The sequence below is a fragment of the Gobius niger genome (assembly GCF_951799975.1).
Source record: "Gobius niger genome assembly, chromosome: 3".
NCBI lineage: Eukaryota > Metazoa > Chordata > Actinopteri > Gobiiformes > Gobiidae > Gobius > Gobius niger.
Genome location: NC_136854.1, coordinates 20028041 through 20049943, shown reverse-complemented (window position 1 = coordinate 20049943; position 21903 = coordinate 20028041). Strand labels below are relative to the sequence as shown.

The 21903-nt window shown below is 39.4% G+C and overlaps 1 protein-coding gene across 2 annotated transcripts; it reads right to left on the bottom strand.

The window, feature by feature from the left end:
• Positions 1-831: 831 nt before the first annotated feature.
• Positions 832-16286, bottom strand: rnf24 (ring finger protein 24). Of its 2 annotated transcripts, XM_079553877.1 has the most exons (6): positions 15700-16286; positions 9712-9861; positions 6995-7037; positions 6618-6659; positions 5019-5098; positions 833-3560 (listed from the first exon to the last, which is right to left on the bottom strand). In XM_079553877.1, the coding sequence occupies exons 2-6, from the start codon at positions 9852-9854 to the stop codon at positions 3419-3421; spliced, it is 450 nt and encodes a 149-aa protein (XP_079410003.1). In that variant the 5' UTR covers positions 9855-9861; positions 15700-16286; the 3' UTR covers positions 833-3418. The 2 variants fall into 2 exon arrangements, with proteins under 2 accessions (XP_079410004.1, XP_079410003.1); XM_079553878.1 differs by lacking the exon at positions 15700-16286 and having other exon boundaries at positions 832-3560; positions 9712-9860.
• Between the last annotated feature and the right edge of the window lie 5617 nt (positions 16287-21903).

The window sequence follows — 21903 nt, the reverse complement described above, 5'->3', positions numbered from 1 at the left end:
TCCTTCGCCGCAACCGCCGTCATCTGCGCATGGATAATCTTCCTCAACTTGCTTCTGCTGACCAACCTCCACCTCCTGAGAGTACCGTGGCGGAGCCTCCTCCATCTACAGGCTCTCCCGCTTCGGAGACAGCACCCTCCCTTCCTACTCAAGTTATCACCAACGCGCACACACCTGCTGACTCGCCAGTGACTGTCCGTACTAAGTCCGGACGTGTGTGCAAACCCGTTAAGAGACTGGACCTGTAGTCTCTTTGTTGCACTCTGTGCACAATATGGCCTTTGGGGGGGACAGGGTGAATTAGAAAAGAAAGATTTGTTTGATTTTGAAATTGACTATTTTGAGAGGTTTTGAATACGGTTATGGATCATACTTACAACTAAAAGATTTCAGTATGTTGGTATATGTTTACATAAGATTTTGATTGATCCTACTAATTTTGATCACTGCTAAGATTGATATTAAAATAAATTGCTTACATTAAATATGCAGATTTGACAGGAAATGTGATAGTAATGTTAAATGTTTTTTGTCATAGTCCTTTTTGCATAGAGGGGAGAGTAACTTGAAAAATGGGGAGATGTCATATAATGTTGTACGAAGTACAGTTACATTTTACGTCTCTTTACAACACCTGCTTTACGGCAGCACCTGTGTTACTGCGCTTGTGTGATTCCGCGCTCGTCAGTCAGACAGTCTAGCAGCTTGTTCATGTTGCCTTATTTTACAGCCACAAATAAAGGCTATTGGTTACAGTATTTCTCCACTCGAAATTCTACACACACAACGAATGACTAAATCTACATACAAGTACAAATGAAAAACACCACAATTATTGTTCTTTTCCAAAATGTGGAAACTTTATTTACAGTTCAAGTCAGTCACATGCAACATTTTCTCTAAATGAATATACATGAAATTAGCAAAAAAAGGAAAAAGAAAAAAAATCTCCAAAATACCAATATACAAAAATAGAGCTTACAAATACTGTACAGCCATTTCCCCAAAAATATTCTGCTGCAGAATTTTAGTTTTATAAACAATGTCTGTGAAAAGCTCACAAACAGAATCAGTGTTCAGTGTTAGAAGGATAATGTTAGAGCTACAGAGGAACAAATGACACACATTTCAGACAAGAAAAAAAGAGAAGAGGGGGTGGCAGTGAAGTCACAGAACTGTACCAAGACTCTACCATCCGATAATGAGCCTTAAAAGACAATAAAATGTCTTTGATGCCTTTGTTACAGCTTTGACTAAAGATTTGATGTGGCTTGGCTGATGCGTTTTCTCTAGTCTATTCATAATAGAGTGAGCTCAGGAGCAGTGCTGACGTCAATGGAGCCTTGTCAGGGAGGACATGATTTCTCGTCCTGGGAGACACACATTCCCATTCAGTTTGTACTATTCACTGGCACAGGATGCTCTTTTTACCCAGAATGTCTCAAAAATGGCAGGAGCATTATAACAGTTCTTTAGATTGGCACTTTTAACAAGGTGCTGGACGGCAAACACATAAGAAAAAACTGGACAGTGTTTATAAGAAAAAAACAACCCTTAAAATGGCCAAATGTAGAAAGGATCAGCAGTCATTTCAGTTTTGTAAAAAATAAAAAGTGTTTTGTGCACCTTACACTATGGCTGACACATCTGCTGAACACAGGTGAGAACTGGCTAGATTTCCAAAAAAGCATGCGTTTTGTATTTAAAAACCTCTCTAATATAAAACTTCATGTGTTACCAGAAGTAAATGCAAGACTGTTTTCATTCTAGTAAATTTAGATAAGTGAGACCTAAGTAAGACCTGTTACAGTATCGTGTTCCTACTTACTGGGAAATCTCAAACACTGAGGATGCACTTCATATATTTTGTGTGAAGAATACGATGACGCCAATCAGTACAACTCAGTTTGTTCAGATAAGGCTACTTTGAACTGAAAGTTTATTTGAACTAGAAATGATAACAGTTTCTTTGTTCTAGCACAACCAGGACAGAAAGAAAGGGACTACACCTCGGACTCGATATTAGCTAAAAGGCACAATAAGTAATAGTTTGATAAATCACTACATATTACAGGTATATCAAGTATAATTCAGTTGTTGAATTGTTATTGATTCATAATTCTAAAAAAAAAACTTGCTTGTAAATAAAAAATGGAAGCTGTTTACATACTAAGGACTGTAAATGTTACTCTGAAAGCATGATTACAGATTGTGCCTTTACAAAGACAATTATCATTAAGCCACATTGCATTTTAGCTTCTGTTACCCACAAAACATTTCCCATTTCCAAGACATAAAGCTTATAGTAGCAATGTGGGACTGTGGTATGTGTGGTAAAAACAAAGCACCACAGAGAAAGCACCAGACCTGTGAAAACCAAAAGGCCTTCAACAACCTGCTGACTGCTGGCACTCTGAGAGAATGGACAGGGTCTCTATGTGGTTAATTATGTAGCTAAAAGATATGCTGACCAAGTGCAGTGATTCTACTCTGGGGAACTATGAGCTCTCCGTACCACAAAGTTATAATAAATACACAATAAATAGAGACATTCTATCAGGAAGCAAAAAGTGCAACTGTTCAACTTCTTTCTGGTCAGATACAGGTGAATTCAGACGTCATTTTGTCATTAAGGGATCACTGATGGTTGATTTGCAATAATTGGTTTATGTAGCACCAAATTAATACATTTGATACTTGCAGCTAAACCTTTCTTGTTGATCCACCATAATTGTATCATCAATAAACAGTAAAGTCAAATGCCTTGCTGACAACAGTCAGTTTCCATAAAACAGCCCTCCTGAAGAGGAGCCCCTTGACTAAAAATAGATTTTGTTCAAAGTGTAAAATAAAGATGAAGACCACATTGTGAAGAAACAGGATGTGTAATTAACATTCGTAAAGTGTAGTGTTCAAATCCTGGGCTAAATCACTCAAACGTTTCACATTTTGTCTGCTTTGTGACAGTCACAAAGAACTAAACTCCGTCCCTTTGACATTTAAAAAATATAAGTTTAACCAATGTGGCTTTGTACAATACAAATAAAACATACCTTGGATACAGCTTTCAAAAGCAATTTTAAGGTTTGACTTCTCATAAAGTGCTAATTAAAATAGTGTATGTACTTCTTGGCTTTTGTGTTCTTTGTTCCTGGTCATAAGCGGCTGTCCCAGAAAAGTGCTTTGGTTGTGAAACACTATTGACCATGTGGGCCAACAAGAAGACTTTGTTTAAGCCACTGTTCTTCATTGTCCATTTAAAACATAAAAAAAAAAATCTTAAATGATGACCATAGCCTTATTGAACATAGGCGTGGTGATGAGAAAAGCACTTCTGTCTGCAATAACAGCAGTCTGTTCAGTCAATCCTCACACTCAGACCAAGGTGAGTGTGGGTGTGTCGTGACGGACAGTGTGGCTACACTAGGTTCTCAATGCCAGGCAAGGGTTGTTGAATGGGCACTGAGGCCTCCGTGCTGCCCGCCTGCTGGGCCAGCTGCAGCACCGGCATGTTGCACAGCGGGCACACCTTCCTCACCTCCAGCCACTTGATGAGGCACCTGTGTGAGAGAGAGAGGGGATGAGTCTCCATGCACCTCTGTACACTGCAGCCCTTTCCCACCGCCTCCCCCGCCTCCCTGACCACTCCCTCTACACTCTTGGGGAAGGCACCTTCAGGGGACTGGTGGTGCCTTGGCCAGGTCGAGTGAGAATGTGTTTGTGAGTGTGGGACAGATGGAAAATAACCCGTGGCTACAATCCAGTGTGGCGTGCTTACATGCATGAGTGCCATGTGTTTTCTTTGACATGCACTGTCCTGACAAAATAAAACACACACAGCATGCAGTGATTTAGCTTTTACCCTAGAACCCATTTCAGGTTCTTTTATTACATTCATTATGTCTTCTTGCTTCAACAACACTTTTAAGGTTCTTCTAGAAAGACATTATAGGCAAAACAAAATTGTTAAATTACCTGACATATTTCAATGGTGTGGAAAATGACTCCTCAGAGGCGTCTTCAGACGTGTGTGATGCTGATACAGCGACAGCTGATAAGAGACGCATCACACACGTCTGAAGACAATTTTGTTTGGCCTAGTGTCTTTATAGAGGAACTTTATGAGTACCAGTTCAGGTTCTCCTTAAAGTCAGTCATTTTTCAAATCGAGAGAATGTTTTTTTATGCACCACATTTCACCATGACTGTCAACCTCATTCACAGATGCGAGTATATTATTGAAGTGTGTAAACACTGACAGAAAACTAAAACTAAAAACACCATAGAAATAATGAATTGCCACTATCAAACAAAAAAATAAAACGTCTTTGAAGAAGAGAAATGTCTGCTTGGTCCTGAGTGACAATAACAAGGGGCGGAGTTTAGGTCAAATCTTGACAAAGCCAGCAGGGGGCATATGAACCCTCCGACTTTTGGAGTCTATGAAGACAGTAACAGACATGAAGACATTTATGACAGTAAATCTATTCAAAATGTAAAAGAATGTCTTTGGTTGCAAGTAATAAAATGAGCCAAAAGTACTGCACAGTTTAAAAAACAACACACTGCTTTTCTTTTTCCCTAATTTAATGAGTTTAATCAGTTGCATGTTCGTGGGCGACTTGCAGTTGCTTGTGTAACACACACAGTGTGGCTTTTCTTTCACTGACCATAAACAATGTTTACAGACAGGGTCCAGTCAGACCCCTCTAAAAGCAAGTGGAGAGAAAGTAGGCCATGGGAGGTATCGTGCTGATACAAACAAGTCAGTCGAAGCAGCCGTGGTGCTAGGGAGGCCCAGGGTGGGCTCAAACTATGCAAACTGGACTGGTCTGTGTGCACTGCCTACTTTGTGGAATATTTGAAATATGTCGAGCAATGAATAATAATGACGATGTTGACAATAATGGCCCTAAAATGCATTGTTACACCACGGCAGTGAGGAGGCCGCTTACAGAGTAGAATTCAAAACACAAAATATTAGGACATTATTGACCACAGAAAACATTTTGACTTACTTTCGATGAAAGGCATGTTTGCATGGACAAATCCCCAGCTCATCTTTCTGTTTGAACTCTTCCAAGCACACCGCACAGATCTGAAAACCACAAATGGGAGTAAAGTCAGTGAAAGAAAATATCCTTCTCATAGCTGCCACAGACACATTCAGCACAAAACAGAAGATAAAATGAATCTAGCGAGTGCCTGAATCCAGTGTCCAATGCCACTTTCCTTTTCTGAGCAGTTACAATACTTTCAATAGGGGAAATTCTGTTTTTTCTCATCTTGCAGAGCATCTCTTATTCAGCCAAGTTTCTCACTTTTTAGTGAGTAGATGGGCAGGCAAGTGTGAATGTACCAGCAGTTATGGCACGTCTGAGCGTCTGAGGATGTGCTTTCTATTCAGAATTTGAACTCTGACATCAGCAACGTTTTAAACTGAATCCAACATAACAGAGTATTGAGATAATATTAAAACACTATTCAGTTGTACACTTGCATTTTAGGAGTCAAACCATTAATCTGTTAATTGGAATAAATCACTACGTACTTGAGAAGCAGGTTAAGTTTTTGTTTGTGGCTTTCATAAAGAGATAAACTTGGTTAGAGGTGGGCAGAGTAGCCAAAACATTAAGTGAAGCAACAGCAACATTACCTTGAAACATTTTAAATAGAAGTGAAAAGTTGTCTTCCAAACTCCAGTATGAGTAAAAAATCTATATATGTATTTGATAACGATGCTTGTTGAGTACGGAGCATGACCATAAAAGTCAGGTTTACATTATGTGTGTTTCATTGACCCAGTCCCAGACAATACATCAAACAATCTGACAAATGTGATTATCACACCATAAAAATACATTTTAAAACTGTGTTTTTTAAGGTCCAAGTGTTAAGTCTTTTTTAATATGTCAACATTTAGCATTTGCCACACTGATTTACTCACAATTTTAAGAGTAACTACATGTTTTTACACACACATTCATATTACAAAAAAACGACAACTGTGTAATAAAACTTTGGTATGATTTCATCAAAAAGCAAGTTCAATAACTGTAACATATTCTTCTGGTTTGCTGTCACCTTGTCATGGGGTTCCTGTAATGTGGGTCATTGCCTCAGTGTTTGTGTGTCTGCAATGATTGACCGCCCTTACACAAATACAGCTCGGTTCACCCCTGTCACGCTTTTGGAGGAGACCCTGTGCAGCAACAACAGCGCACGGCACGGCCTGAAGCGCCAGTGGGAAATTCTACCCCTCGCTGCGAGAACTGCCCATATTGTTATTTTCCAACAAAAGAGAGCGGACAGAGCATGACACAGAGGCCAGGCCAAGACTTTACTTTGAAGCAGACTAAGACATTTATTTATTTATTAATCACTTAGTGTCAGAAAGCGGTGGGTAGCTGGTCTGAACTACCCAAGGAAGATGGACAGATGGATTTTTCTACACTCACTTTGGGCTCAGCTTTTTATCTATCTCAGTGTGATTGTGAAGCAAGTACAACATCTTAGCCTTAGATAGTCTTATCAAATCTATTAACTACAAAAGACAGTATGATCTGTATTTAGCGACACAAAAACGATGACGTCATGAATCAAATATTATGGCTTACCTCGTGCAAATTGAACTCTTTGACCTTTTCCTTTTGGATGACCTAGAAGGAAAATGAGACAAAAACAGTAGTCAGTAGATGCAATGCGTTATTCATCAAATTTGAGATGGATACTAGAGTCTGTTTGTTTAAGCTTTGTAGTGTTACGTGTGCTATAGACACTGAAATAAATGTATTGAGCTGTTGCAGTGTTACGCAAGACAATGGAGAGGCTGTAGCTACATCAGAGCATCATAACAATACCTGAGTTAGTGATTCAAGACTACTTAAAAACAGAAAAAGATCAAGATCCTTCTATTTATTATAGCAACTGTCAAAGGTAAAAGGGTAGAAGGAGAAAAAGAGGTCACACACACACATTTTGGTTTCTTACTCACTTGTTTATAGGCATAAAGCTCCTTGTGTGCCTGGTGCCGAAGCCTGCGAAGACAAAAACAAAATCTCTCTGATTAGAACCGAGATTCAAACCGCCACATCAAGTAGCTAGCCCTAAATCCTGAGAGAAGAGTGAGGTAAAATCCAGAAGACTCAGGCAAATACAGGCATTATGGCATAATGATGGTGCCTTTATCCACAATGCGTCCATACTCATAGACTGGTTTGATACCGTCATTTTAAATGAACGTTATTGAAGAGCCGTTATGATGGTTGTATTTCTAGGAAACTCAAAAGTAAGTCAAGTTACACATTAACTACTGTCATCTGTCGTAAGGGTCCATATCCCCCAATGATTAGACCAACAGACACAGAACATTGGTAAAATATCAACTAAGTGTCCTATTCGTATCATTTTTCTAAACAGGTATTTAAAGACGCTTATGTTGATGTGCCAATACAAACCTTTATGAAATAGCCCTAATAATGAGTGCAAAAGAATTGGGAGAAATTTGAGGACAAAAGAAGGATGGATGGCAAGAAGACCTAAATATTGAGATTAAATAATACTGTAGAGAGGAGGGAAGCATAAGACATGTAGGTTGTAAGATTTACCTCCATTAAAAGTAACCTTAACCCCTCGCAGCAGAGTGAGAGGGATCTGTAAAACAAGCAGCACAGTCTAGGACAGAAACTGACATGATTCTCAAAGAGATCAGCAGGTAAAGGTGCAGACACTCCCAAAGTAAAAAAAAAAATTGAGTTTGTTAAACTGAAGGTTGACTGTTACTTAAGAGTTTAAATACAAGAGCAAAATAACCAGAAGCAAACAGGTCCATATGTTGCTGACTATGTCTGTATTGCATACAATACACGTATAAAGTGTATGGTGCACAAAGGTGGTGTGATGCACATTTCTGTGCAATAGAATAATAGCGGTAATAAAAGATAGTCAGCAGTCTAATCTGCCATATTTATAAAAAAGTACATGAGTGATGTCAGGTTCTTTGGTCCAGGTATTTAGTGCTGGTCTCGATAATAGTCATTTGTGTTTAAGTCTATAAGTGCAGTCTTAGAGCACACAGTCTGCTGACTGTTTGAGATGAATCAGGCCCAGCATATGCGAGTGGCAGCCTCGTGATGAGAGAAAATGGCATCATGCAGATAGTTTGGTCTTACAGCAAGTGACTGTCCAGGTGAGCTCAAAACTCATGCCTGGGTAATAATTAGGTCCCAGCACGAAGCTGGCTTCATGTCAAGGCATTGGACTCTTTGGCAAAAACTTTACTAAGAGGGACCTAGCCTTCTTTTAATATAAGTGACACATTGAGCACTGCAGATGAGGTGTTTGTGACTCCTGATCATACATGGAGATGTCAGGGGCCTTTGGGAGGCTGCATCTTTAGAAGCCTTTGGGGGCAAAATGCTCCATATGTCTTTGGTAAATTTACATGGCAATGTTTTTTTTTGCAGGGACAAAGTAAAAATAACTTTTTTTTTGACATAATAAGATGAAACTGCTTGGAAAAATAGGTGATGACTCATGTAATGCCATGATCATAACTGAATCATGCAAGTCACAAATTGTTAGCGGTGTCTCCAAACTGTGCTGTTGAAATCTTACGTTCAGATAAAAGATGTATTACCAAAAGTAAAACACTACAATCTTTTCTCATATCGTTAGACCTTGGTGAGCGTCATACAGTGTAGTCATGTTTCAGCTGTTTTATGTATCATTCAAGAACAGGACATAAATAGCATTCGGAAATGTCACACTTTCGCAACTTTGCATATCTTACATATAATGTTCTGTTACATTGCGGTCTTACAGCTTTGTGTAGTAATGCAGGGACACAGGCTGATAAGAAGAAATCTAGTATAAGGATACATCGGTTAGTTAAAATAATATACTTGTATATTGTGCAATTTTGGTCATATCTTCAAGAGGCTCAATTGTAAATGCTCTGGTTTTCGTTTCCTTTTCTTTGTCGAGCCAACATTTCTCTTCAGCACTTTCTTTGCAGCACAGCGCAGTAATAGCATGGCATAGTATGTTTAGAGATAAGTGTAATATATGGTAATAATGAAATAAAATGGAAACACGACACATACATCATTTGTTCCAAGCTAATGTGATTAACCCTAACTTAGCATAAAATCAGTTAATTGTGCATAACTCCAAATCATAACAACGCCGCCCAAGAAGTGACTTCCTATTTTGATCCAGCGAGCCAAAATAAAAGCACACAGCTCGTCTCATTGATTAGTTCAGCAGGTACTTGCAACATAACAAGGATATAATTAAATGCACACTTTTTACGTTTTGCCCGTTAAGGCAGAAAGTAAGTTGAACTAAATGAATAAGATGGTGCTTTTATTTTGGCTTGCTGGATCGAAACAGGAAGTCACTTCTTGGGTGGCGTTGTTATGATTTGAAGTTATGCACAAAGTCAATTACCAGAAAACATTGTTGGTAACTTGTTACTGTGCTGTAAAGTAAAAAAGTATTACTGTTACAAATTTATTAACCAAAACTTAACAGGGTCAAAATGGTCACTCTTTGGTCACTTTCGCGTCCCACACTCAATCAGGAGGTCAAGGGTGCACTGCATTACGCTTGAGTAAACCGCTGGGAATAGCACAGTCGCAAAGTCTAAAATGTAACTGATCAAACCACAGTCTGTATGACACTCACTGACACAAAATAATATCTACGTACCTTATCAAATAGCAGCAGAAGAGGAGGCTGAGGATGAACACAAAGATGGCCGTCCCAAACACCACAATGTAGATGTTGAGCGGAAGGTTCTGGAACCCTATATTTGGCATCCTGAAACTGTAGTGTGGGAAGTCGGAGCTCATGGATAATCTGGAGGGGGGAAAAACATGGACATTTACATCTAATTACATCATACCGTCACGACGGAGGAGTGCAGAGCTGGATGGAATGTGAAGTGGTTCTTTCACTTTCAAAATGAGAAGGCTATTTTTACTTTTAAAATGAGACGGCTATTTTCACTTTCAAAATGAGAAGGCTATTTTTACTTTCAAAATTGCAAAAACAAAACAAAAACTAGAAATATTTGAAATGATAGTATGAGACATTAAACATATTCCTATTACAAAATGAAACAATGACCACAACAATGTATTAAAAAGCTGCTGCTTGAAAGGGAAAGAATAAGCCCTAAACAAAACAATGTCAGCCATTTATCACTTTTCAGAGGGTGAAACACCATCTGTCTGTCCACATGAGCAAAAAGATATTCTTTAAGACAATGGGTGGTATAATTCTGGTTAGGGAACCCCTTTCAAGAGATTTAGGGGACAAGACCAGACATGCCCGGGATAAGCCAAAGAAAGGAGGGGCACAAACAGGAATAGCTCTGCCACTTGAGGAGGTCTCACGCCCCTCCCCTCAACCCAAACACCACTGGCTTTACTGGACAGTGGAAAGTTTTGTGGATATTGCACCTCATTAGAGACTTCCGTCTTGGGTTCTGGTGGGACAATAACAAAACTGACCACTGCTCTGGGCTCATTTTTCAAAAAGATCATGTTTCAATGTTTACATATAGCACACATTGCGTTACGCAACACAATCTACAGTTTCACAGTGGAAGTGAGGTGGAAATTGAACACCAATGAAATTGAGTTTAAATCTAAAGCTGTCCCGAAAAAAACTACAGCTGAATGTTTGAGAGCCATGTTGCAACATCTGTGGTATTCACACATTTGACCTTGACCCAGTTCCCATTCACCTTTGATAAAGTGGGTTGGACTTGGGGCGCAGTAACATGAACCACATGGATACACAACAGAAGTAGGCAGCTTTAAAAGTCAGTATGAAACAAGTTTGATTTATTTTGCTGTGGGGGTAGCGGTGCTACATACATCCTTCTAAATAACTTCTTTGACGAGATCCAACCTACAGCATGCATTTTTCCAATGTTTTCCCTGCCTGCCATGTAAACAAACTCACCCTTTTGGAGACTTCATGATGCTTAGTAAAGATTAGCTTGACAAAAACAACACAGGGTTGTCTCAGCTGTTGACTTTCTTCTACACAACTCCAGATCATAGATCAGAGTGCTTTGCAGCAGCGGTCTGGGCTAAAACTGACACCCTTTTCGACTTTGTAACTCTGGAACTCCCACTCACTAACCGCGACTAGTAAGCACTGGTAAGTAGTTAGTTACCAGTTTAAGTAGTTCAGTTCATTGGAAAGACAATTCTCATTGTTACAGTCTAGTAACAAATAATCAACAGGCCAAAAGACTAATTGTAACTGAAAGGGATACTCTCATGAAACACTTCAGCCAATGTTTAAAATTTCTTTGTGAAAATGAAAACATTTTCCTTTTTTTTTTAAATATAAATATATATTTTTTTAAACAAAACATTAAGAGAATCGTCAGACATGGCCTGGCTGGCACACATCTGAAGGGCACTTGAGGGGTTTAAGGGTCACTGTCCTGGAAACATAATGTATGCAGTGCACCATATACTGCATTTGGAAATCGGCACTCTGTAGGCACAAGATCGATGACAGCTAGTATCGAGATTCACTGAGCTTGTAGATCTCTTACCCCAGGGAGTCATTTACAAGGCAGCATGCAATTTGAACTCTTGGTATTTGAGTGGTAAGAAGTGAGCTACAGCTTCAAGCTCCTAAATGTCTTGCATTTTTGAAAACCTTTTTCAGTGACAACACGCATTTCCTCAAAGAACAACCGTCATCAGAGTGTTTTGCCATCGGTGTGTCAACTTTGGATGCAGTGTGACAAAGCGGGCGTGACATCAAACATCCTCAACAAATTCTATGCCAGCAATATGTGGCTGTACAGATGTGACTTTACTCTTCTCACCGCCTAACTTGTCCATCTGCCTCTCTCAGTCAGTTGCATATTGCCTCACCCTCTTACATAACACCGCATGGTATATATACAACTTTGTCTGGACACAGGCAGGGTGGACGAATTTAAGCTAATATACCCACTAAACTTTCCGATCGAATAGATGACAAGGAACTCAAAACAATGTACTGTCCATCGGTCTACCTTCACTGTAGCTCAACAGTCAGATATTATGAAATAAAAACAAATGTAGAAAGAAAGATTGTTCAACAAAATGAACAACCAATCCGGAGTTTGTCATAATCCATCTGTTAGCTGTCACTCATGGTAACTGTTGAAAAAGGTAATAGTGGTTTGCTGTCATTCTCTTGTGTTTATGCCTGTTATTATCTATTTTTAATTGACTTTTTTCCCCTCTTAATTACACAGAAAATGCATACTTGTTTTATCACATACATTTTCAATAGCCTTAAAATATGGTGTTTAGACCTACAATATCACAGAGGGTCCCGTCCAAATGTGGAAGTGGAAATTTCCACCAGCTCTGGCCCGGCCTGGAGATTTGCACATCTGAAACTTAATATGCCAAAGGGCAGCAACAAACACCAGGGCCTCATCGGCAGAAGAGTTCGCTGCTCAGGATTGAGTGTATAAAAATCATATCGACTTGGCTTGGGATTTGGGGGAAATAAAGCACTGCCACATGTTCGGCAGTCATTATATCTATGGAAATGTTTGTCCTCAGGCGTGTTAAGTTTTCTGGTGACATCTAGTTGACAATAAACAGGGCTGTTTAATCAATGTACTTCACCAATGAGTGACAGTTATCGACTTCACTCTGAGTACAGAATATGCAATATTTTGTTGTATGTCGAAGTTATCTTAAAGCATGCTTTGTGCTCTCTATGTAGGTCACTGTAACTCCAGTTGTTGAGGTGGGAGGCACGTTTTGGCCAAACCCTCAAACTACAACAGTTGCCGAGAACAAGCCGATTTATATAGAACAGGAAGATATTATTGCTACAGTTTTTTGTTTTTGGGTAACCCAGGCAAAAGACAGGACTTTTTAAACACTTCTTCAGAGGTTATCAAGAGCTTCTCCTTCTATGCCTGGAGCAATACTATTTGATTCCCATTTCCATGGAGCTTTTTGCAAATGATAGACACAAATACAGAAATGTGACCTGCTACTCTCCTTCGTTCCGGCCTTTTGAGCTAAGTTGTAACAATAGACAAACTAGAAGAACTAGTCACTTACAGCTGATCTCCAAGAAATAGGAGTCTAATGGGTCACAGCCACTATAAATAAAGGCAGTCATGTGAGGCTGAGCTGGTGTGAAATGTGAAAACCAAAATACAAAACGTATCAGTTTATGTTCTGTTGTAGGAAGTACAGTCTCTTGCAGATAGTAAGGTGTCAATCTCAAAGCATTTCACCGTCAAAAACCTCTTGTGACGTATGGACTTGATACATTGATTGACTTAATACATGAATTTGATGCATGAATTAATACACCTACTAGCTCACAAACAAGTGTTTAAAAATCACTGTGGCACTTGTGAAAATATATACTGAACTGTGTCCAGTGTCTGCGTACATTGGTGTCTGAAGGAGAGAGTGAATGGGTGACTGGTTCCTTAATGTAAAGAACTGTGGCTTGATAAAGGTAGAAAAGCACTATTTAAGTTGAGTCCATTTACCATTAATCTTCATGCAGGGTAGTTCAAGTCATGAGATCCTGACCAAAGGACAGGGCTAAAGACACTAACTGCAGGTCAGACAGATTTTAGAGAAAGAATTTTTCTCTCTAAAAAAAAGAAAGACACTACCATCCCGCTTTGCAACAGTACTGTGGCTCTACAAAAAATGAATGAAAAAGATTTACTCTAAGATAGTTAACGCGAGTCCAAGTCTGCACACTATTTCATTATCTACCATGATGCCATGCCTTAGAGAAATGAGGGAACATAAAAATGACTGCACGATATACTGTGCCAAAATATTGCTATTGCAATATCAGATGACGATACCTATAGCATCACATCCATTGAAGCTAAAACATGATATTACTTTACATTACACAGGTTTGTGTCTGACAGTGATGAACACATTCCCCAATGTTGAAAACAAAAGGACATGCTAAAAGTCTGGTTTAGTTTTAACCATCCAAATTGAACCTTGTTTTGGTTTTGATTTTTAAGTTTTGAATTTGACAATAGATATATTGTAAACAGATTGCTATATATTGTTTTTTTTGTTTTATTTAACAAGAAAATCTACAATAATACAATTATTTCAGCACTAAAGGCATAAAATAATAATACATTGTTCTGTAGCTCTAGTCTGAAGGGGAGTTGATAAATCATGCCTCCAACACAGACACTCTAATTACAATCTGACAAATACATAAAACCGACTTTGCACAAGTGTAGCTTAAATCTGTTATGTAAAGGACTATAGTTATTTAACCTCTGGCCTCAACAAAGGGACCAGGGCCCCCGGCTAAACACTCGGTCATCCACACTCATGCCCACTCAAATAACGCAAGTGCTATTAGGAGCCGCTATGACATGATTCTCTTTATGCACGTATGCTTGATGTGTAATTGGGGAGTTGACAGCAAATTACTCCTTATGACATATTACAGTTATTCATTTGTGGTTAACATCATTTATTGCCCAATTTGATTAAATTGGCAAACCTGTACTACAATCTAACAAAAACCTAAAATGATTAAGATGACGGAGCTGGTTATGTGTTACCAGGTTGTCAACTGCCAACTAAACTCGACAGAAGAAGAGCCACCTTATGTTTAGTTAGTCTTCACTCCACATAGGTTTGTCGAATCTCCTCTTTACAATAAAGTGAGCTAGTTTTCACTTTGATGACAATCAATGTGCTGTCTATGCTGTAACAAAGAAGACTTTATTAAGGTTATCTGTTTTCTGCAATTCTTTATCCTTTTAAATAATGTAAATAGTTTTACATGGCCGTTTAATTCGGTACAGTCAATCATGGCATCACTGATCTGTCGAATCGCCAATGATCACACAACACACTGTGAATGTTATTTAAGATAATGTTGTTCTATTCACTGACATCGACTACTTTCCCCTCATTTTGAGCTGGTGAACATCAAGCCAAATGTGCCCCATGTACTACTGTCTTAAGAACCAACCCCACGTGTATTAGCAACAGTGAGACTTAATTTGAATCTGCTTAGCTAGATATTAAGCTCTGGACATCCAGCCTCTCCTGCTGCAGGTGCTGTCTGCAGTAGCAGGGTTGGCATGTCTCTGCTCACGCGTGCAGTGGTGTAAACACAAAGCGTTGCGGTCTACAGAAAACCATAGACAGCAGCCGCATGTCTTGACAGAGATCCATCGGGCCATCAGTTCAGGATCAATACAGGATCAAACCCCTATTTGTACAAAAACAATGTAACTACATAATAATGACATTACATGTGGGTGTCAGGATGCGTTATACACAAAAGGAGAATACGGACTGTCCGTAAAGTTGTTATGTTTTACAGAAAGGTGGCATCTCTCAGAGATACGCTCATCATTATTGACCAGTGTCCAGCTGGGCGTAGGCTTGCATGTTGCTAACCAGCTAGCATTTATCTGCTAACGTAACCAACGGACACAAGCTACAAATGTCATCCAAGATAGTGCTGCCTTTTCGTAAGCAAGTTGATGTCGGAAAATATATTTATTATAAGTCGTTGATTTAATCAGTAAAGGCATTATATGAGGCGTGTAGCTCCAGCATCCATCACATCCAGCCGCGTTAGTTACATCAGCGGCACCAGGTGAAATGGTTAAAAACTCAACAAAAATCTACTCACCAACAATCCTCTAGCTCCACTTTTGAGTCCAATGTTTTGTTTTAATATCTCGCTTCTCCAGAGAGTTGTAGTAAGTGAGCTTGATGCCAAATGAAAACGGACACTGAACGAAAAAGAATAGCTTTTCCTTCACGTAACTAAAATGCTGCTGCGGGGGAACTGCATCTCACGTAGCAGACGCATGGATCCTGACGGGACGCAGGGAGAAGAGGAACGAAGCTGACTCCGACAGGGAAACCAACGGGAAAGTCAGGAGAGAAGGGGATTGGTAATTGTGCAGTTCAATCATCAGCCGGAAGAGTTTAGCGGCGGACTTTCTTGTTTTGCCGAAAAACAGGCGCGGGATTAGTAGTACTGCTGCTGCTGCTGCTGCTGGCGGATGTGGCTCTGCACGGAGCGCACGTACGGGTCCAGTAAAAGCACGACCACCAGTGAGACAAACCCCTCCTTCTGTCGGCCTGCCGCGCTCTCCGGGCGATGGGGACTGGAGCTAGAGGTAGGGACAGCTTGTACACATGAGAGATGCCTGGATGCTCGTAGGAAACGCGAAGGAGGGGGGCCGCACATGGTCACGTAGCTGAATGTAAACGAGTCTCCGAGAGTGCAGCTCCCAATTAAAGGGACAGGTGACTATTTTATGGCGCATCACCAGTGTTTGGCATTTGAAAAAAGCAGTTTTCTCAGAAGAGCATGTTGGAAAAGCACGGCGTCATGGCCTTTTCTGGATAGAAGTGTGTGCCAACTCTCTGAAAATATAACGAAATGGGACACGAAAGCTAGCACAAATAATCACATTATTTGATCACTTTTTGCTCACAATTTACTCCTCTGGAAATTGTGAGCAATCACAAAGCCTTGTCTGAAGTTATTGACTAGAAATAAACCTGTTAGAAAGGAACATTCAAGGAATTTGAAACTTTCTATCCAAACTAGTTATAATTTCTTCTTCTTATTTTAAGGAATAGTTAACAACCCCACCTAAATATTCACACTGTGGCTGTAATAAGCTACAGTGTTCAACAGTAGTATGACAAGCCAAATAAGTTAAAGTCATAGATTTTTGTCACATAAGAACTATAATGTGTGTACCTTAATCCGTATAGGGCCTATACATATAAAGGACCAAAGTCTGAGTACTTAAAGGCACACTGCGTAACATGTTGGACTATACTGTACCATCAACACAAAACATGCTCAGAATGACCAGCTCGACACAGAAAATGCTATTTTTGCAGTGGATGATGAAAGAATGGACGACATCTCCACCGAAACGAGCTGGAGACGTACCCACTCCTGGTAAAGTTATAGTCATGTTTTAGCAGAGGTGAGCTGCTCAGAGCAAAAGCATTTTTCAATGGTGAAAATATCTATCATAAAATAAATGCTTGTAATTCAGTTTTGTTTTTTTGGGTGAAATCTTGCGCGGTGTGGCTTTAAACATTACATGCAAACATACATTCCAAAGTTTGTATTGAAATTATACTTGTGCCTATTTCCCATAGATGTGGCTGCTGACAACTGACTATTGCTGCTGACTATTTGTACAAAGAGATACTACTCTGCCTTCATACATGAAGTAATTTTAAGTACACAGTGTTGGGTAGTAACCGAATACTCGTATTCAGAATACGTATTTAGATTATTGATGTTGAGTAACTATATCCTGGCAAAGTTACTTTTTCATTTGAGGGTATTTAGAATTACAGTTACAGTTACTAATATCAAAGGAATACCTCACAGTACTCAAGCCTTAAATTTCAGTTTCATAATCAAAACAATAAGAAAGAGAAAACCAAAACAGCTCAATGTCATTCTGATCTGTCGGGGTGTTTGCAAAGTGTTTTTTTACATTCTTAATTAATAGCAAATAAGTTCATAACAGCTGATGTAGCAAGTCTAGCTGCATGTTTTTAATCATACTTTGCTTTTATGCATGATTATGTGGCAAATCAACATGAAAGTATTCCAAGTATTCAGAATGCAGTACTTACAGTACTATGATTGGACAAAGTATCGGATTATGTTACAAAATATGCTTTAAGGCAAGTTTTCAATATTCTGTAACTAAACACAATTGCAAAGTATTCTCCCCAACTCTGAAAGTACATCTTACTATATTTGACCATTCAAATGTCACAAACTAGACCAGAAAAACACAAAGGCTAACTTAAATGCATTACTTACTGAATAAATGTCATTATCTTACATTTTGTATTGTCAGTTACTGATTGACTCATTTAGTTTGTGTTCAACCCTATTCTTAGAAAAGTCTTTCGTTTCTTTTTGTAGTGAATGTACAAGGTTAGAAAAACAGTGGCCCAGTGGCCCTAATTATTCTTGGAAAACCTTGTTTAAAGTAAATGGTTACATATACCTACATAACACATCGGCATATGATCTATCACAGTGGCTTTATGTACAAAGGATTATACACATATACAGATAATATGACTCATCCAGGACCAGAACAGCCTGACTTTCAGCATAGCTCTCTTTTGCATTTCTTTACATTACACAATGATACATATATACGGTTCTGATCTTCCTGTGACACATTTGTTGTAACTTGTCCAGTTTTTCCAGCATAGACTCACCAGCTACCACGTATAAGGAGTGTACTTCCTCCTCCCAAATATGAATACCCTACCCAGGAAGCTATCCTTTTGCCACCCACCCTGTAGGGACTTCATTTCCTTTGAAACCAGTGGAGAAGCACGGCCATACCCTGATGCACTATGAGAGCATGTCAATGAGGTGCAAATGACAGGGCTACATTGTGAGATGGGCACCGAGCGGGAGTGCCATGTGACGCTCCTGAATGGGCTGCCGGGGGTGGCCCGGGGGAAGGATGGCAGTGTCCACAATGGGCCATTGAAGGGCTGCAGACGAGGTACAAGACTGGCACTGGTCTTCCTTCCACGACAGCAGGAGAAGACTGCTGCTTGGTACTGACTCAATTCAGGGATCATTGTTAAGAATAGGAGCCAGGAGGTTTATTATCACAACGTTAAACTTCCTAAGTCTATTCATGACAGCCTTCCACTTCTATGCATAATACCCTTCCTGTTTAATTTACTGGAATAATAGGTGGTTAGAGTATGGTTTAATTAAAGGGAGAGGGATATATGGTCAGAACGCATTCACGTATTCTCAATTATAACAAGGACCTGGCTGAGAGATAACACTGGAAAACAAAGAGCAAATGCAGAACATCAAACAAATAATCCACATAGTCTCTGAGTCCACGTAAAGATAGTAGATTGAACATATTATGCTTAAAAACATGCAGTGATCCTAAACTATTGCTTGGCTTTGATTTTAAAACAGATGAACAAAGTCTTAAGTGTTTGCAGTCAGGAAAACCAGCCTAATTCAAGGTCAACTTTTATTGGAAGTGATGGGAGGGTTTTTTAATGCTACTGTATCTTTGTGTATAGTATGTGTTTCATTATACTCTGTGTATTTGCTGACCTCTAGTGTAGAGACTTGAATAGTTCAGTTAAGCTTAAATTACTTTTCAACGTGTTAATTTGAGTAACTAATATGTTGTCTACAAATTCGCTTATTGCCAATACTTTGAGCATTTGTTACTCGTGCTAGACAGAGATGGAAGTTCACCGAAACGTTTGTCTCCCAAGTAAACAAATATTATGGAGGCTGCTTTGAATTAATATCTTCCACTAGAGGGCGCAGTGGTACTATTCTCGAGATATATGAAATTGTACCAAACATTGTATTTATTTCCCCTAAAACTTGAATTCACAATGCACTAAACAACATTTTCATCTCTTTCTTTATTTTTTTTGTAACGGTAAAAAAAAGTTCTGATTCTCTCCAGTGACATTTAGATCCTGTTGAGTAGTGAGTGGGTACTGTATGTTTTGTAACTAGAAACTCAGTCAGGTCTCATACTGAGGAGGGGGCAATGCAGCGTCCTCAGACCAGGTCCAGATCATGTGACAAACATTGGCCAGATGGAAATAGCGTTTCGCTGACCTCACATAATCTTGCTGCAGAACTGTGCAAGCAGTCAATGCATATTCTGATTGTCTTGATTGCTTTAACTATCTTCTACAGTCTGCAAGACCAAACTTTCTGAATTATTCACCCGTCTATGTAAGCACAGCCAGGGGCCTTGGATTGGGGGGGGGGGGGGGGGGTAAAGGATAATGAGTACCCAGCCAGGGCCCCACATTTCCCTTTCCTTTTATTTATTGTTTGACTGCCATGATCAGGCCAAAACAGTAACAAAAACCCACAGGTCTCTCACGCTATTTTCACCAAATTAATTTAGATTCCGTTGACGTGGTTCGAGTTTAAAATGTAAGGGATGGCCGGTGCCAGACTTTTTCAGACCAAGAATTTCACAACATATAAACTGTAGCTAAATAATGTAGAATTCAAATATGGTGAGAAGCATTGATCTTCATGAAGTGGCCAAACGGAATACACATTGCCTGTGCCCCAGTGCAGTCCGCTGTTTTTATGAGATATAATTAAGGTCTACGTAAAACTACTCATTACAATAGGCCTAATAAAAGTAACATTTTCCACTACCAATTGAAATCTGTATTTAACAATGAAGGTTAAAACAGACCCTTACATTTTTGTAGCTGCAGTCAAGAAGACGTTTAAAGTCAAACAGTCACACAATAAACAAACCAGACACTAAGTATACAGGATGTAAAAGATCCATTAGTACATCAAGGACAAGGCTCCAACAGATGGCGTGCTCAGTGAATATGTTTGAAACAATGGGGAACAGAAGTTGAGGTGCTGGATGGCTAGACAGAGCTGGACTGACGGACAGCACAGAAGCCCTCATCAGGCTGCACAGGAGCAGGCCTTGAGCACCAGAGCAATAGAGCAGTAGTAGAGGTTAGGACCCCTCGGAGGGTCGCAAGGCCTTGGGTGGGGCTCCCCAGATAATTTCAAGATGGAATTAAAAGAAAAATGCTTCTATTTTTTAGTGTGAAACAGCATATAATGTGTGAAATCCATTCAAATATTAAAAATAAACAGTTTAAATACACATTAGCAACATTTGTCTGCCCCAGAGTAGCTGAAGTTAAGAGGCAATAACTTTACAATGGGGATCCCGAGTTGTTTATGTGTCATTTTTTGGGGTCCCAGCCAGAAAGGTTTGAGAATCCTTGCAATAGAGGTCCAGATCTACCACACCAGACAAGAGCCCAGGTGTAGACTGTGCAACTGTGCAAAGAGGCCCCTGAAGCAGTCCAGCACATAACTGCAGGGTGTAAGATGCAGGCAGGAAATGCTTACATGGAGCGCCACAACCAAGTGGCTGGTTTATGGGCACGCAAGTAAAGAATAAAACTATGAGATAATAAAACAGAGCAACATTTACTGTTGTAGGATAGTAATGAAAATGTGCATGTACTAATAAAGCAAATTGAATTGAGTCGGTGGATTTATAAATAGAATAGCAGGCACAGCATATTACCAGGTAGTACAAATACAATAGTTTAAAAGATAGACTATAAACTGTGCAGTTGATATAAAACACAAACAAAAGATCTTTACTGAGAGATATTCTCATGTTTATAGCAGCAGAAGTTCAGTAATGCAACTCTGTCTCATATTTAGTATGACCTATGGCGCTCAGGGGAAGGAACATGTATAGACTGACCTGTATATCAGGATGAGCACATTGGGGTGTGGGCCTCTCATCCCTTTTCTGGATGTACCGCACTAGTCCCGCGCCATGTAGGCGCAGCTGTGATCACAGGTCATGTACCTTGTGGAGGCCAACAGGAAACAGCCTATGTGTCTCATTCATAAGAGCACCGGACGCCAGTACTGGCGCAACACACTCTAAATTTGGATATTGTTTTATCAGTCAAGGAAGGATGTCCATAATTACTTGCAAGAGACATCTTTCTTATCTATCCTGTTTCTTATACCATAAGAGATTCAAAAATAAAATCAGAAAATAAATGTGATTTAATAAATCACAAAAATTGGCTTTCGTTATAGAAATGTGGTTATTATGGCCATCTAAAATGCAATTCCAATGTACAAGAATTTAAAATAAAAACATTGACATGTTATGATTAATAGTTACCATTTGACCTGCATTAGCAACACAAAAGCACTGCATTTTATACCTGTACAAGTCGTGCATTTCACAGTCATAATGCTAGAATAGGAAGTCATAATCTGCTGGTTTAACTATCTTGACTG